The sequence below is a fragment of the Xenia sp. Carnegie-2017 genome, unplaced genomic scaffold, assembly GCF_021976095.1.
Source record: "Xenia sp. Carnegie-2017 unplaced genomic scaffold, XeniaSp_v1 HiC_scaffold_21, whole genome shotgun sequence".
NCBI classification, from domain to species: domain Eukaryota; kingdom Metazoa; phylum Cnidaria; class Anthozoa; order Malacalcyonacea; family Xeniidae; genus Xenia; species Xenia sp. Carnegie-2017.
In genome coordinates, this window is record NW_025813484.1 from 8,882,646 (window position 1) to 8,898,821 (window position 16,176).

The 16,176-nt window shown below is 33.4% G+C and overlaps 3 protein-coding genes and 1 long non-coding RNA gene across 6 annotated transcripts; 2 read left to right on the forward strand and 2 right to left on the reverse strand.

The window, feature by feature from the left end:
* Positions 1 to 64: 64 nt before the first annotated feature.
* Positions 65 to 3,936, reverse strand: LOC124443846 (coiled-coil domain-containing protein 149-like). 2 transcript variants are annotated; one of them, XM_046994384.1, is made up of 12 exons: positions 3,725 to 3,936; positions 3,305 to 3,421; positions 3,110 to 3,232; positions 2,788 to 3,009; positions 2,618 to 2,680; positions 2,426 to 2,535; positions 2,260 to 2,332; positions 2,014 to 2,092; positions 1,818 to 1,929; positions 897 to 973; positions 471 to 647; positions 65 to 395 (listed from the first exon to the last, which is right to left on the reverse strand). In XM_046994384.1, the coding sequence occupies exons 1-12, from the start codon at positions 3,770 to 3,772 to the stop codon at positions 178 to 180; spliced, it is 1,419 nt and encodes a 472-aa protein (XP_046850340.1). In that variant the 5' UTR covers positions 3,773 to 3,936; the 3' UTR covers positions 65 to 177. The 2 variants fall into 2 exon arrangements, with proteins under 2 accessions (XP_046850340.1, XP_046850339.1); XM_046994383.1 differs by having other exon boundaries at positions 882 to 973.
* A 406-nt stretch (positions 3,937 to 4,342) lies between these two features.
* Positions 4,343 to 11,150, forward strand: LOC124443847 (homeobox protein ceh-9-like). 2 transcript variants are annotated; one of them, XM_046994385.1, is made up of 3 exons: positions 4,343 to 4,477; positions 8,020 to 8,446; positions 10,427 to 11,150. In XM_046994385.1, the coding sequence occupies exons 1-3, from the start codon at positions 4,439 to 4,441 to the stop codon at positions 10,690 to 10,692; spliced, it is 732 nt and encodes a 243-aa protein (XP_046850341.1). In that variant the 5' UTR covers positions 4,343 to 4,438; the 3' UTR covers positions 10,693 to 11,150. The 2 variants fall into 2 exon arrangements, with proteins under 2 accessions (XP_046850341.1, XP_046850343.1); XM_046994387.1 differs by lacking the exon at positions 4,343 to 4,477 and adding an exon at positions 6,005 to 6,357.
* On the reverse strand, positions 11,113 to 14,980 carry LOC124443845 (V-type proton ATPase subunit B). The gene is made up of 16 exons (XM_046994382.1): positions 14,852 to 14,980; positions 14,639 to 14,694; positions 14,430 to 14,528; positions 14,263 to 14,356; positions 14,113 to 14,190; positions 13,953 to 14,034; positions 13,827 to 13,884; positions 13,627 to 13,728; positions 13,347 to 13,444; positions 13,020 to 13,143; positions 12,818 to 12,898; positions 12,670 to 12,739; positions 12,500 to 12,582; positions 12,199 to 12,303; positions 11,952 to 12,081; positions 11,113 to 11,463 (listed from the first exon to the last, which is right to left on the reverse strand). Exons 1-16 carry the CDS (start codon positions 14,949 to 14,951, stop codon positions 11,312 to 11,314), a joined length of 1,512 nt encoding a protein of 503 aa, XP_046850338.1. The 5' UTR covers positions 14,952 to 14,980; the 3' UTR covers positions 11,113 to 11,311.
* Positions 14,410 to 15,421, forward strand: LOC124443848. The gene is made up of 2 exons (XR_006947768.1): positions 14,410 to 14,496; positions 14,967 to 15,421. It is a non-coding gene; the product is annotated as an uncharacterized LOC124443848 (long non-coding RNA).
* Positions 15,422 to 16,176: the final 755 nt, after the last annotated feature.

Consider the following 16,176-nt stretch of genomic DNA (forward strand, 5'->3'; position numbering starts at 1 on the left):
GGAGTTTTTAACAGAGAAAGATAAGAAATTCAACGTACTAGAGAAAAGACTACAAGTAAAAAAGTAAAAAGGGTAGTTTTGTTTATTATAAATAACTGTGATAGGTATTACACATATGCAATGCAAGTTTGCAAAAAATAAACCCCTTTCTCATAAATAACTTGTTTCATACAAAATTTAAACAATCACCATCACACAATCAGTCGATTCTTTCATTACCAAAAGATAAATTTTCCAGCAAGGATGGTGCCGAGTAAACACGTGACAGTTTTGTCGAATGTTTTTACTTCCTGTCAATCTTTGAGAAGATAAAAGCAAAGCTGCGCCGGCATCTGGTGATGTAAAACTTTTATCTAATAGCACATTAGGTGATTCAAGATGAGATGAAAGTTTACCTACATTGAGATAAATAAAATACGATTATTAACGGCATAAAAAACTTTTTCCGTTATCATCCTCGACAAAATTACCGTCAACATCGTCATCATCATGTAATTTTAAAAGCACCATGTTCGAGTCGTTTGCTCTATCAAAAATCTCTGACGTCCCACCTAGTTGTGGGCTCATTCCGTTACCAGGGCAATGTTTAACGTCATCACATAACATATTGTTGTTTGAAAGAATTTGAGAGCCGTAGCCACGATGACCTAAGATGTACAAATGCAACCATATTAAACCCACGATGACCTAAGATGTACAAAATGCAACCATGTTAAACCCACGATGATCTAAGATGTAAAAAATGCAACCATGTTAAACCCACGATGAACTAACATGTACAAATGCAACCATGTTAAACCCACAATGACCTAAGAAGTACAATTGCAACCATGTTCAAATTATAAAACACAGTTCATGCATAAATACAAAAATCCTTCAACCTTTGTTCCTTATACCTGGTAAAGACCATAATCCAGCAACTTCTAACGTTTTCAACTTTTTCTCGAGCTCGCTAACGCGTTTTCCTAATATTCTAACGCAGATATGTACATTTCGTGAAAAAACTGAAAACTGGAGCAGAAACATTTATGATTCAGAATATTTTCTTAATTATTTTTTTGTTCACATCAACTTAAAATAGGCAGAAAAAATCAACAAGTGCTAGTTAAAACTGTTAGTGTTTCTCACAGTAATCCACAGTTTCTCTCCATTTCAAAGATATAACACATTTGACATAAAAACTATGTTGGCCAGAAATGATTAGTTTTACGACAGTTTAACGTAACAGAAACTGTCTTGAAGGACGAATTTCGTTCTTCGTTATGTTTTTAACAGCCGCAAGTGAAATTTATAATATAGCTATTACATGTTTGTAGATGTAGATCGTCCAGGTTAGTATAGTCCTGAGAAGGACTGTTTTTGTTGTTGTTGACTGACGTTTCGACAACCTTAGCGGTAGTCATCTTCAGAGTCAAATGGCTCAGTTATCGGCTAACCTGACGTTTCTCCTCATTTGACTCTGAAGAAGACTACTGCTAAGGTTGTCGAAATGTCAGTCAACAACAACAAAAACAGTCCTTCTCAGGACTATACGAACCTGGACGATCTACATTTACAAACATGTAACGATACTCCCGGGTTCAAACCATTTACTTTAATATAGCTATTCTTCATTTCAAGTCAGTATTTTCTCAATTTCAAGTCTTTATTTTAAGGGAAGAGTCAATAGATCAAAGTAAACACTTTTAGGATGTTAAAATTTCTAGATGCTAAAATTCTACGCAAAGATTTTTGCTGCTTCGCTGACAGATGGATTTACGATTATCTAACGATCGTTCACTCAAGAAAAAGAGAGTAAAGAAACAACAAAAACTCACTTGTTGGCATTTTTTTGATGAGATAAGGCAAGATTTTTTTCTGTCACCGTCTGTGAAAGAATATTTGCAACATTTCGAAGGTCCTCGACCGTTCTCATTGAATGATCACTATCTATAAAGAAAAGAATCATAAAATACAGAGTTTTTGAATATTTCCTAGGATAATGTTTGCATAAGTCATAGCTACTTTACTTACTCGATGATTTATGATTATGAAAGGATCTTGACTCGATTCCTTGATGTAAAACTTTGTTTTTTTTCTTCTCGAATGCTTCCTAAATACAAAATATTTGATTAAGTCTAAATTGAAAACTTATGCAGCTGCATGAAGAGTTGATCAGACCTGGTTATTATAACTAAATGATAGGTTATTGTGAAAAAGTTTGAATTAAGTTTATTTTTGTTAAATGTGAAAATACAAGAAGAGACAACAGTGACTTACTTCATACTTTTTTATTGTTTCCTTTTCAAGATTTCTTTCATCCTCCAACAAGGCTAACTTTTCCTTTAAATACCTGAAAAAATGTATAAAACCAAATGCAAACGAACATGACGGTAACAATTACAACATGCAAACAGTGAAAACAATGAGAGAGATTGATTGTTACCCGTTGTCAAGAACCAAAGCATCGATGTCAAAAAGACGCTTATCATCTGCACCTAAAATGTAGTTTAGCTGCATGTTAAGTCTTTCATATTTTTCCTTGTAATGTTCTTTCTAAAACAAATAAAAATATATACTGACATTTAATCAACTACTTATATAAATATACACTCAAAGACATAATCAACGTACAAACCTCTGAGAGAATGTCACTATTTTCATCTTTAATACTTTTTAAGTCAAGTTCCAGTTTTGCTACCTATTCATAAAATAAATATATTTACCATTCACCACTCCAACATGCTTAGTCACTCGAACAAGACATTTCAAGCATAAACATGCCATCCTACTTGATAATGCACTAACCTGTTCTTTATATTCCTCCAACTGCCTTATACATGTCTCTTTCCCATCAATCACGTTTGTCTCATCACCATGGCTACCAGAACTTGACTGGCGTCTCATTCGATTTCGTATGAATTGAACATCTTCTTGAGACTGAATGTATAGTCTCTTTAATTCACCAAAATCATGCTTTAAAGCTTTATTGGCCAGCTTGTACTCATACACCAATTGTGCCAAAGTTTCCTAACAACGAAAATTTTTCTGTTAATTGGTCTTATTGTTACCAGTTTATATAAGATTTCTAAAATGAAAAATCACTTTGGAAATCAAACACTTGACATACTTTGGACGTATGACTGCTGACAAGATCTGGACTTGATGGAGATTTCCGTGGAGTGGTATTTTTGTGGTTCCTTTCCTGAGTCAACAACTTTTCATTTTGTTTATGTTGATCTAATTCATTTTGCTAGAATTTACACAAAAAGACTTTGAAGCTGAAATATCATAAAAAACACTTTTCATTGCACAGCTAACTTACAAGTTGATTTAATTTATTCTTATAAATTTCATTTTCACGTTGTGCCGAGTGCCATTCCTTCTTCATGATCTTCAAAGCTTCTCTCTTGCTTTCCAACTTCTTTTTACAAATATTGTACTTTAAATGGATTGAAAAATGAGTGCTGAGATCATTTTATCAATATTCTATCTTGACTAACTTGTTTGTTGGGTGAATCAGTATGAAACTATATTAAATATACTACTTTTTGAAGAACATGGACTTTTAATAGAAACTCCAGGATTTGTGATTATAATACAACATAAGCAACAAAACCATAACACAGAAAGGAGTTCGTGTATGTACAAAGGTGTCTTAACCAAGTATACACTGATTAAATATAAATATTTATGGTTCAATATTACAGCATTCATATATTAAGACGCCAATACTCAGCCTCACCTCTCCCACTAAAATTGCCCATTCTCTTTGCGTTCTAGCCAATGCCATATGTCCTCCTTATCTGAACATTTTAAATTGGCTTAAAGTGATAGTAATTTAAGAAAGACAAAGAAAAGACAAAACAAGAACGAAATATCATATGTTATGTTATTAAAAACAATTAAAAATTACATATAATTTCTATACTAATGGGACACACAGCTGACATCTAATATTTGCACATTCAAATCCGATAATGATGACGTCATTTTGAAATCATTTCCAAAACAAGGAGTGAGATTACAGGATTGGATGCTTTTTTTCACGAAGATGATAGTGAAAATAATTAATAAATTGTCACGATAATTAGCAATCAACTTCCTTACACACTATCGAAAGAATTCTTGCATAGCAAAACCAAAGAGATTTTTCATCAAAGGTTCCTTCTAACGCCCAGTCAACACCACCCTTCAAAAATCAATTCACGCACAAAACTTAAATTAATCTATAAAATCACAGATACACTCTAGTTGTCCCAGTAAATTAGTATATAAATAAGGCATTGTTCGAAATACATATGTCTCTCATACAAAACCTGTGTACATATTACAGCCATTTTACATGAACAATGCATACATCTGTCGCTTAAATAAATGAACTGTTTGGTTTAAAAATAAGTTTATGAGTCGACATCGCGTTCGTTTGGCTGCATTTGTTTAAGAATGAAGATTTAGAATGGATGAACTACGCTTCATGAAGACTGAAGATGTAAAGGTAAATTTCCCAAGATTTGTTGAGTATTCAAATTTTTGGTTCTTTTTTTTCCTGGAGTAAATCAAGCTTTGTGTTTAACTTAACGTTTGAAAACTCGTGTCAGAACAATATTTTAGTGAACTTAGTCACTAGTTCTTTTTTCTGAGAAAAAAAGATGTAGACATAAGGACTAACAGGAGAGAATTCTTTGAATTTATCAATGAAATTATGTTATAACATTGAATAATAGCTACAAGCAGTCATTTCATTATGTCTGGAAGAGTCTGAAGTATTTGGAAGATAGGTTTAGTTATCGTAGCAAGAGATACCTAAGAACATCTTGAAAATTCATGATCTTCCTAGTGGTATGCAGACTGATGACATACTAACATTTTACACGAACAAGAAAGAAGAAAGTGCTTGATGGTTTAAAACACGTAACGATAATATTAGGCCTGCTATTTAAAGGTCCATCCACGGTCACATTAAACTCCTATAATTTTAGCAAATAATGTGTGCGCGAACAGAACGTGTTCAGTCCTTATCATACAGACATCTGAGAATATAAGAAAAATCTTGAATTATTAATCTCAATGGAGTAACAATAAAACAGATGGCCGACGAATAAGGATTGTTTTGACGAAAAATACATCCTAATTATATCACGACTGACGAAAACAAGACCTGATCAGAAAAATATTTTTCCCAATGATCATCAGTTTTACTTCCACAACATGCTCCAAGACTCAAACTTGGAAAAAAATTTTTCATACTCTCGTGATGAAGAAATCCTGCTTGAATTTGTTGACTAGATATCAGTTATACAATAATTTAAATATAACAGCATCTCATTGAAAGTACGAAACAAATGCACGAAATGTATCTTACATTTTATTTTACACAATACCATTAAAAACTGCATGCAGAATAATGAGAAAAAAACCATCTGAAACGTTTTCTGCTGCGCATATCAACAGATCTCAGACTACGTCCATTTGACATATAAAAAGTACTTAGAAAGGGGAGTTTTAATGTTACTTAAGTCAAATATCAAAATTTTTCTATAAATCATAAGTTGCCTCTTTAATTCATTAAAGTGGTTGTGTACATTTTTGGGAAACTACTTCTGCACTTTTTCAACTTTTTTTCTACGATTTCCCCCAAGTCAAACACATAATCCAGACCTTTACACTTGTACAACAAAATATGCTTATTTTAATTCTTAATATTTAATTTATAATAAGCTACCGAGATGCGGTCAGATGAAAAAAAAAAGATCCAGAATTTTGACACAAAACCGAGAAAATGAGATAAATAATTAATCAGACAATATGTTTCTATTAAAACCGCAAAAGGAAATATTTCAACAGTTCATTTTGTACTAAGCAACCGTCAACTATAAGATGATTTTTATGTTTTTGCTAATTTATATATTTTGTATATTGTTCAATTAATGTAAGAAGTGTTTTGAAAAACATATTCAGGTATTTGAATAGGACAATATCCGCACGGAGGAGTAAATTTAAAAGAGATAGAACATCCGACCATGAACTATGAATAAATATACAGTGAATGTATACACAGATGAATGGGGAGAGCCTAATGCTTGTCTTTGATATATTTTGTTATTTTGAGCAATTAATAGCTTGAGTAATTAGCAAGTTAGATGGCTTATCGCCCATGTAGAGAATATAAGTGTCTGGAAAGTTGACATACGAATTAAATTCTAAAGTAGTTGAAGAAAATTCTCTCCGCGATAGCATAGAAATCGCAAGAGATACAATTTAATATATTTGTTTGGACAAAGGATAATTGCTACATACATAGAAATATCATTATAGAATACAGGATAACGTTCAGCTCCGAGAATTCTTTTTTTGAGGATTTTTCAGTGAAAAAAGGTAAGTTGAATTAATGCCGCCAGAACTAAAGTGTTGGGAATGCATGCATGGGGATAACAAAAAATAAAACAAAAACAAATCAAGAGTTTCCATATTCACAAAACAAAAAATAAGAAACTCGACTTTCTTAGGCACTCATACACTCTTTATTTGCTTTAGTTAGTTTATTATTCAGCACATAGACCCACACGTGTGCGTATATATTGATGAAGCGTTGTTCACGGCTTTCAAACAACGAAAAAGTGGGAGTGGGCAATTAACATCAAAAAAGAGCTATTGAAAAGAAGTGTTAGAATTTTCATCGTGGCAAGTTACAATTACAGATCTCAGATCTCGCGTAGTTTTCAGATAAACACGAAAACATTCTTACACTTTGGTAAGATTTATTAGCAAGCACTCCTCAGAAGTGTTCTGTTGAAGATTTGAAAACCAACGAGGCGAGATATGACGCACAAAGTCGCGAAATTTTTTCATCGGAGATAATTGTTGAGTGCCGAAACAATTGCAAATTAAGATCGTATCTATTCTAGCACAGAAAATACATGTATTTGCAATGATACAGAGTCTGTAATTAAGTAGGGAGCATAGATGGCTATGGCTGCAGGTGGGTGGGGGGGATATGAATAAATACTGCTTAAAAAGAACAACAGCCAGATGTTTTTTTAAAAGCACACTACTTAATTTCAAGCCAATATCCATTCATTACTTTCATACAAAAATGTTGCTGAAGTGAGAAAAGTCTCAAGGTAAAATTCAACCTGTCGTCAAAACGTGGTATATATATATATATATATATATATATATATATGTATATACATGATACTTTATAACAAGATGTTAAGATCGACGATTATAAATTGATAGATACCTAACACACAAGTATCATAAAGCAGAGGACACAGATCACATCAAAAAAGATATCCATGTTTACGTCTACAGATTTCTGTGCAAGAAAACGTTATTATAGCATATTTATCACTAAAGCATTTACGTCTATAAATAAAAAGCATCGCCATTGAAATTTGTTTTATGTTTGAAATTTGTTTTGATATAGAAACATAATTCCAAAATTCTTTAATATATATGAACTCGTCGATTTCGGAATTTCCTTTATTTGATACTTGTGAAGATGTCTCAATGCCATCGTTGTCGTTTATAGATAGGCAAGGAAAATGTGATGTGGGTATACAAAGATTTTTAGCATTGATTGGGAGTAGTTTGTCCAGATCGTAAAATAGTATGAGAAGAAAAAAAATGATCTATTTTAAAATATATAATTGCACATTGTTATTGTAAATATATTGATTTAGTGCTTGATACATAAACGCTTTCCTACATGAGAATATTCCATGTAAAAAAACCATAGAATATTTTGTTTTGTTTGCCGATCAAACTTCTCAGCGTAATTAGTGCGAATGCTTAATTAGAAGAAAGGGCAATGAATAGAAACTAATAAACACACATTACAAAACATATTGAAGAGTTCGCATAACAAGCGTGCTTTATGTCATTATTGAATTGAATAGCAACTTACTATTGTTTTTTGTTCCAACTCCATTGAAAACGTGTGATAAGTTGAACAAAGTTGCCGTTAATTGCAACACAGTCTTATTTATATATATATAAAGGAAAAATCAAAGACGTTTTCACTTTGTATTGTAGATGGAAAAGACCACAGTGAAGAAGGAAGAAGAAATGACACCAGAAATCAAAACTTGCAAAGAAGAAAAATATGATTCGTACAATTGGGAGAACTTTACCGCAATACATCCATTTGGAAACCAAACTTTTCATTATTACCCTACTTTTGAAACCGGCTCCAGTGAATATTCAATAGAGGAAAGCAGTCCGCATTACACCTTTCACGAGCAAAAACCACTAACGAAGCCACGGATGTCGTTTAGTATTTCTTCTATTCTTGGAACGGAGGAAAATAAAGATGAAAGACAGCCATCGAGAAGTTCAACGTTTACAGACAGTTTATTTATGACACATAAACCGCAAGCGATGATGAAAACTTCAAAAATGAAGCGTCACTATATACATGCAGAAATGATGGAAAGAAAGGAAGAATGTACCACTAAGACAGGTAATTGTCTCATTATAAAGAATTTTGAATCTTCAAAAATACTTCATTGATCAACAAGTACTCGATTGCTAATAAACTCATCCTTCCAATGCGCCTGAATTTTCAGAAACATTGGAAATATCTAGGTTTTCGCTAACTGGATCATTTTTGGTAGAAAGTATATTCCTAAATATCATACAGAAGTGTAATTAAGAATGAGTGAGTTCAAAGTTGCTCTGAATGAAGAAAATTCATTTTATTTTGAAAAATCTACATGTCTACAAAATATTTTCTAATCATATATCCTCATGCACATCAGTACATGCTAATCTAACCGCGAAATTAATGGTAGTTAGAGCATGAAGAGAACCTGAAAAATGAAGTGCTTTAGGCAAATGCAAGCTATTTCCATATGACTGTTCCTGTTCAAACAAACATACAGCTTGTATACAATTAAGAAAAAAATAGTATGCTGTCGAGGAAGACTATTGTATAAATTTCTTCGTGATGCAAACATTGCAAAAATCTAAATTCAACCAACGACTTTCATTCTCATAAATGATGACCTCAAAAAATCTTCAGTTTGCCTAAATGCTGTTATTCCAAGTTTGCTTCGTATTATTATTCATTAAATTAAATTCTGGCCCTCATTGAAGACTTAATCGACACAAAAAAGCGCAGAAATTTATCCCGCTTCGAAGGCACACGAAACAGCGCAAACGAAAAGTACAAGTTTTGCAAACGAAACAAAAAAGTAGAGTCTCTGTTGGTTTTGTATATTTACTTCATTGAGATAAACTACAACATAATTAATGTGAACAGTTGTCAAAATAAGCATGAAATTGCTGTATAAACTAAACAGTGGTTTGTGTTAACAGCTAAAGAAATAATGTCTCTATAGCTTTATTTGAGACAACGGGTGACTCTATTTACATCCTATTTATAGATGAAGAAACAAGACAATGACTTGAAACATTGTGAAAGAAAGTAGTACACTTATATACATACACAGGCAAAATTTTAATCGAGAATAAGCTTACATCTACAATCTATTTATGAAATCAAATCAAATCCATCACACGGAAGAAACATTGAAACTGCTACTTAAGCAATTACAGTGTTATTACACATAAATAATAAATGCCTTATATTCATTTAGATTAAACCGAAGCTTTTTGCTTGCAAGTTAATTTGAAAATTCCATAATGATAGAGCTTTTCGTAGATGATGCGAAACATTTTCACTCGATTATTGTCTGAGATCGGATGTGAACCTATTTTTAATGCTTGTTTGAACAGTAACACAGGAAATACAGTAATAGCTCACGGCAAAATAGTAATAGAGTCTTATAAGCGAATAAATCCATATTGACGCTAATACTGCGCGTGCGTTAAACACAACGCGTAAAATATTAACTAACTACTGAAATATACAAACTGCAAGTCCGACCGTACCGTGTTTCATTGTATTTTATAAATGGATTTCAGAAAAAAATTGAGCATCACGAAAGTATAATCAATCAAATATAGATTTCTTTAAAGTATGAAATGAGTAATATTACAGATACAAACTAAGGATTTTTTTGCTTTGGTTAGCATTGAAAATGTTTTTAAGCATCTTTCCCATCTAAACTTATTTCATATCGTAAAAAGGTCAAAAAATCCGAGTAAAATCTTAATGATGACTAAATTGTTGAAATGTCGGTAAGATTTCGTAATCAATAATCGACGCGTGGTAACGTATTAAATTAGTATGCTCTTTTATGAACTGTGCATGAGCGATGTACTCATAAATAAATTAAATAACTTAAAATAAATGAAGAAATGTCAATCTGAAACAAACAAATTTGTTAGGACAGTTGGCGTGGGAGAACTGAGGAAAAATAACTCATAAAGTTTGTCGAATGTATAATTATAGCAAAAATAACAGTCGAGTCAATTCTCGGGTGAAGAATAACAAGAGCCCTTACACTTACTAAATAGACCAAATTTTAAATTTCAGGAAACATTTGCAATGAGGACAGAAGCTTTTTAAGCGACGAGAAAGATGATCAATTATGGACACAAGAAAAGCCAAAACGTATAAGAACAATATTTACACCAGAACAATTGGAAAGACTGGAGAAAGAATTCGCCGAACAACAATACCTAGTGGGTATTGAGAGACGTTATCTTGCGTCGACATTACGACTTAGTGAGACACAAGTAAAAGTTTGGTTTCAAAATAGACGAATAAAATGGAGAAAACAAAGACTGAACAACCAATAAAGTTTGCTTAAATGAAGAGCTCAAAAAGCACAGAATGAGTCAAAGACGGTGTATTTAAAGAAAAGAACCTAGGACTACTTCATGTAGAGGAAATTAAATGTTCCACGAAATAGAATCAAGGAACACTCAACGCTGCACAGACTCACTAAAGTCTGTATAATCACAAGAAAGTATGTGAATCTACGAAGCACTGCAACTAGCGCAAATACAAACATTAGAAGCAAAGTGAAGCACAGTGACCAGCAGTTAACTTATACCTACGTGTATACACACATTCCACGTGGAGTTAAACACAGAATGGATAATGGCGACATTGAACAAGAATGAAAAAGTAGTTGACTATTCTAAGTTTTGATCACAAACTTTAGTACGTTAATCCTGTGTGTAAATCTTAGTAAACGTGAAACTTGTTGCATAATATTCAGGCGATTAATAATTTATTAGTGATCAGAAAGTTATGAAATTAAGTTACGTCATTATCGCGTGAAGTAAGTTACGTCATTACCGCGTGAAGTAACTGCGTAAAAATTCGTTTTTGTGATTACCATTGCATTCAGTTTGACTACGTTTGATCATTTATACTTGCACAAACCTCCTTGAAAATTTTAACTGTTTGTCATCATTCTGCCTTCTTTGTTGCTGCACTATCTCGTGGATAGTATTCAGCTAGGACATCTTGTGGAATTCTCTTCAACAGCTCCTTTGGAAAGATGCGAAGAAGCGACCAACCAATGTTCAAAGATTCAAATACGGAACGATTCTCATAAGTACCTTAAATATAATCCACAATAATATTCAGAAAAACGCTACTCTAGATAATTAAAAACTGTTATCCTAACACTAACCTTAAACATAATCCACAATCATCTAGGTAACTGCCAACTAATTATCATCAGAAACAAAGCTAGCTAGAATACTTTGACTGATAAAAATTCTTCTCAAACTTGCGGAACAAATTATCATCAGAAACAAAGCTAGCTAGAATACCTTGGCTGATAAAATTCTTCTCAAACTTGCGAACAAATTATCATCAGAAACAAAGCTAGCTAGAATACCTTGGCTGATAAAATTCTTCTCAAACTTGCGAACAAATTATCATCAGAAACATAGCTAGCTAGAATACCTTGGCTGATAAAATTCTTCTCAAACTTGCGAAGAAATTATCATCAGAAACAAAGCTAGCTAGAATACCTTGGCTGATAAAATTCTTCTCAAACTTGCGAACAAATTATCATCAGAAACATAGCTAGCTAGAATACCTTGGCTGATAAAATTCTTCTCAAACTTCGATAAAAACTCAAGATAAAGAAGATCTTCAGCTGATAAAGCTTCTTCACCAACTACGGCTTTCATCGCTTGAACATCTTTACCAATAGCGTAATTTGCATACTATAAAACAGAATTCAACAGATGAAAATTTTACAAAATGCGATAAATATATAAAGGTAGGTAGGTATGGAACAGGGAACCAGGAGGTAGAGTCAAAGTGCTCTAAGTATTACGAACCAATTGATTGGATACGTCAGCATGATCTCGTCTTGTTCTTTCATGACCAATAGCTGACTTCATCAATCTTGATAGTGATGGTAGTACATTAATGGGAGGATAAACCTGTACAATGTAGGATAATATTGGGTAGTATTTGGTAGTATATTAACGGGAGGATAGACCTGTTACAATGACGAACAGTGTTGGGTAGTACTATTTTGTGTTAAATTCATGTGAGGATAGACATGTACAATGTAGGACATTATTAGGTATATCCCCCCTCCCCTCACGGTCAGATAGTTTCTTTATTTTATCTTACCTGTCTGTTATGTAGTTGACGATCAACGTAGATCTGCCCCTCGGTGATGTAGCCAGTTAAATCAGGAATAGGATGAGTTATATCTACCATAAATTCATAGTTGTTTATCGTAAAATTTTATAAAATTTTTTAGTCGTTGTCATGGATAAAATCTCGACCGAAACACATACCATCGTTAGGCATTGTTAAGATTGGAATTTGTGTAATGGAACCATTACGACCTTCAACTCGACCTGCACGCTAAAGAAGACAGAGCAAGAAAGCGACATTAATTACACAGCAAAACTTACAGCAAAACAGGATGTTGGAAAAACATACTTCGTAAATTGTAGCTAAATCAGTGTACATATAACCAGGAAATCCACGACGACCTGGCACTTCCTCTCGAGCTGCCGAAACCTGAATCAATTAGGATGAAACTTGATGATGAAACTTTTGAAAATAACCGCTTCCTGAAAATTTTTCTTAATCCATACTGAAGTGTGTTAGTCACCACATGAAAATAAATAGTTAAACTTACTTCACGAAGAGCTTCTGCATAAGAACTCATGTCCGTAAGAATAACCAGAACGTGTTTTTCACATTGATAAGCCAAAAACTCTGCAGTTGTCAATGCCAATCTTGGAGTAATAATACGTTCAATTCTACATAAAAAATAAATAAAAAGATATAAAAAGTACGTAAAACGACTCAGTGCAGATGCAGTAGCTATTTCCACAATTGACGACCCAAAGGAATATCAATCACAACAAGAGGATGACGTAGCTTATGCAAAGTGGCGTAATTGACGTTGGAAGACGAAACATGCGTGCGATGACGTAAATTACGTACGGATGACGTAACTTACGTAGGATCGTTGGCAAGATTGAGAAACAGACAAACATTATCCATAGAACCATTTTCTTCAAAATCTTGTTTGAAAAATCGTGCAGTTTCCATGTTTACCTAAAAATAACGTCATCAATTGTAGACTTTAAAACAACGTCATCTATTGTAGACTTTAAAATGACGTCATCAATTGTAGACTTTAAAATGACGTCATCTATTGTAAACCTTAAAAATGACGTCAATTATTGTAGACTTAAACACAATTATAAGTGCTTGAAAAATATTTTAAATTTACATACTCCCATAGCAGCAAAGACTGTCGCAAAATTATCTTCATGATCATCTTTCGTTCCTTTGTTAAACTTCACTAAACCTGCTTGTCTGCAAATCTGAGCTGCAATCTACAGACGTCCAACAGTGAGTTTTTACTCCCAAATCACATGACGAAGCAGCAAACTTCCATTATTGTGGTAGGTTGAAAATGAAACTCATTACTTACATCATTGTGTGGAAGACCGGCAGCAGAAAATATTGGAATCTTCTGACCACGAGCAATGCTGAAATAAGCACATATCATGATGAAATGTTCAATGATTATTTCAAAATATTTTTTTAATTGGAAAACCTGTTCATTGTATCAATAGCTGATATTCCTGTTTGTATCATTTCTTCAGGATATATCCTAGACCACGGGTTTATGGGTTGACCTAAATATTACAATGTAAATGTAATTTAAGATGAATACTCAAGTAAACTGATGTCGAGACATATTAAATATATCCTACCATTGATATCAAGAAAATCTTCCGCAAGTACTGAAGGTCCCCTATCAATAGCTTTTCCTGATCCATTGAAGACCCTTCCTATAGTTCAATGTAATTATCACCAGCTTTCATGTTCATAATGATCAACATAAATATAAATTTCATCCTTACCTAGCATGTCTTCTGATACTGGAGTCCTTAAAATATCTCCAGTAAACTCACAAGTTGTATGCTTTGCATCAATCCCTGATGTTCCTTCAAATACCTAAGTTAACAATCAATGTACCTTTCAACCACCTACATTATCCACAAATGTTCCATCAATACAAGCAGTTTACCTGAACAACTGCCTTAGATCCACTGACTTCTAGCACTTGCCCACTTCGTCTGGATCCATCAGATAATGTAAGTGTGACTATCTCAGCAAATTTTGGAAACTAATGGAATGAAAAAAACTAAGAATTTCATTCACACAAAGTAATGAAATAAGAACTCTGGTATGAAAAATTCAAAACCAAATGCAGTTACAGTAAACAATACTGCTCACCTTGACATTATCTAATATAACTAAAGGTCCATTAACACCAGACACAGTTCTGTAAGCTACACACAAAACACATTTTATAAATAATCTTAGAAGTCAAACTTCAAACGACAATTACGACATTCATGTCAAACATTTACAGTAATCATATTTGGCAAAAATTTCACCCAAACTAAAAATTCATATAAAAATCTGCCCAGTTTAAAAATTACATACTTATCCTAGGCTGTGAAATGTAATCTCTCGTAATAGCAGCTGTGTGTTCCTTAGCCATCGTAACTGAAGTATTTTGATCTATTTCACTAACCGGCGCCATCTTGTTACTGTTTAGAGTGAGATCATCTTGCACGTGACATTGGTGTGATTAATATATCAATAACAATCAATAATGACCAATATATAATGACCTGGATAATGACGATATGCCAATAATGACCACGACAAAGCAAGACAAGTAAATACGGATGGAAAAGATCACAGAAGACGTACCTTTCACAATAAGTGATCAGTGAAGCTTGTTGTATATTTTAACCCTGGAGGGCCCAAAATTTGCTTACGTGAGAAAAAAATTTTTTATCAGTCAAGAACACTTACTATGGGCCGGTTAAACATAACAGAGGTCTTTTTTAAGAATTTCGTGCAATCCGAACAAATTGGCCCAATGGGTCATATGTGACCCATTGGGCCTTCGTGGGTGTTAAGTAATACAATACACTAACAACAAAATAATGACTGTTTATTAAAATTGTAACCGTTTATAAAAAAAAGAACTATGATAAAACTGTATGTGTCTGGTAAAATATATAAATGGGTAATTTAAAAAAGATTTGAACATAGCAAAAACTATTTTACATGATATACCTTATAACAATTTCGGCGTTCATTGAAACATAGTGGAATGTTGCATTTTTCACAGTATGTATCCGTTTTATCGTTTTGCATACAGCACATCTCGTCTTTTTCCCCTTATATGGCCAATGTGCAACTTGGTCATATCGTCGTCCTGACATGGTTCTACTCTTACCACCTTTGTGCCTTTGGGGTACACTTCTCCTCAGATGGTCTACCACGTTTTTGCTGGTTCCAACGTCCGTCAAACCTTGTGCAACCATTGCCTGGAATTCACGGAGCTTCAGCACGTCACTCCTGTCACTTTCAACAGCTCACAATCGCTGGTAAATGAGCCATGCGTTTATCATACCAAGAGTGATGAAATGCCAAAACAGAATCATGTACCATCTGCGTGATCTGAGTGACAACTTGCACTTGGAAATATGACAATCTAACATGTCTACACCGCCCATATAATTGTTATACTCCTTGATCACATAAGGTCGGTTCACTTGAATGTATGCTTTAGTACTTTTATCCTAACGACGAGCTTGGTCAATTGGTTCAGCGCCAGCATAGTTGGATAACATGGTGACTGCCCTGGTATCAAGCCACCTGAGGCAGACGATACTTCTGGTGGATTCAACTCTAACATCGTAGGAGCCTCTGCCATTTCGACTGAGATCTTTTTCTGGTAAAAGCTTGGATTT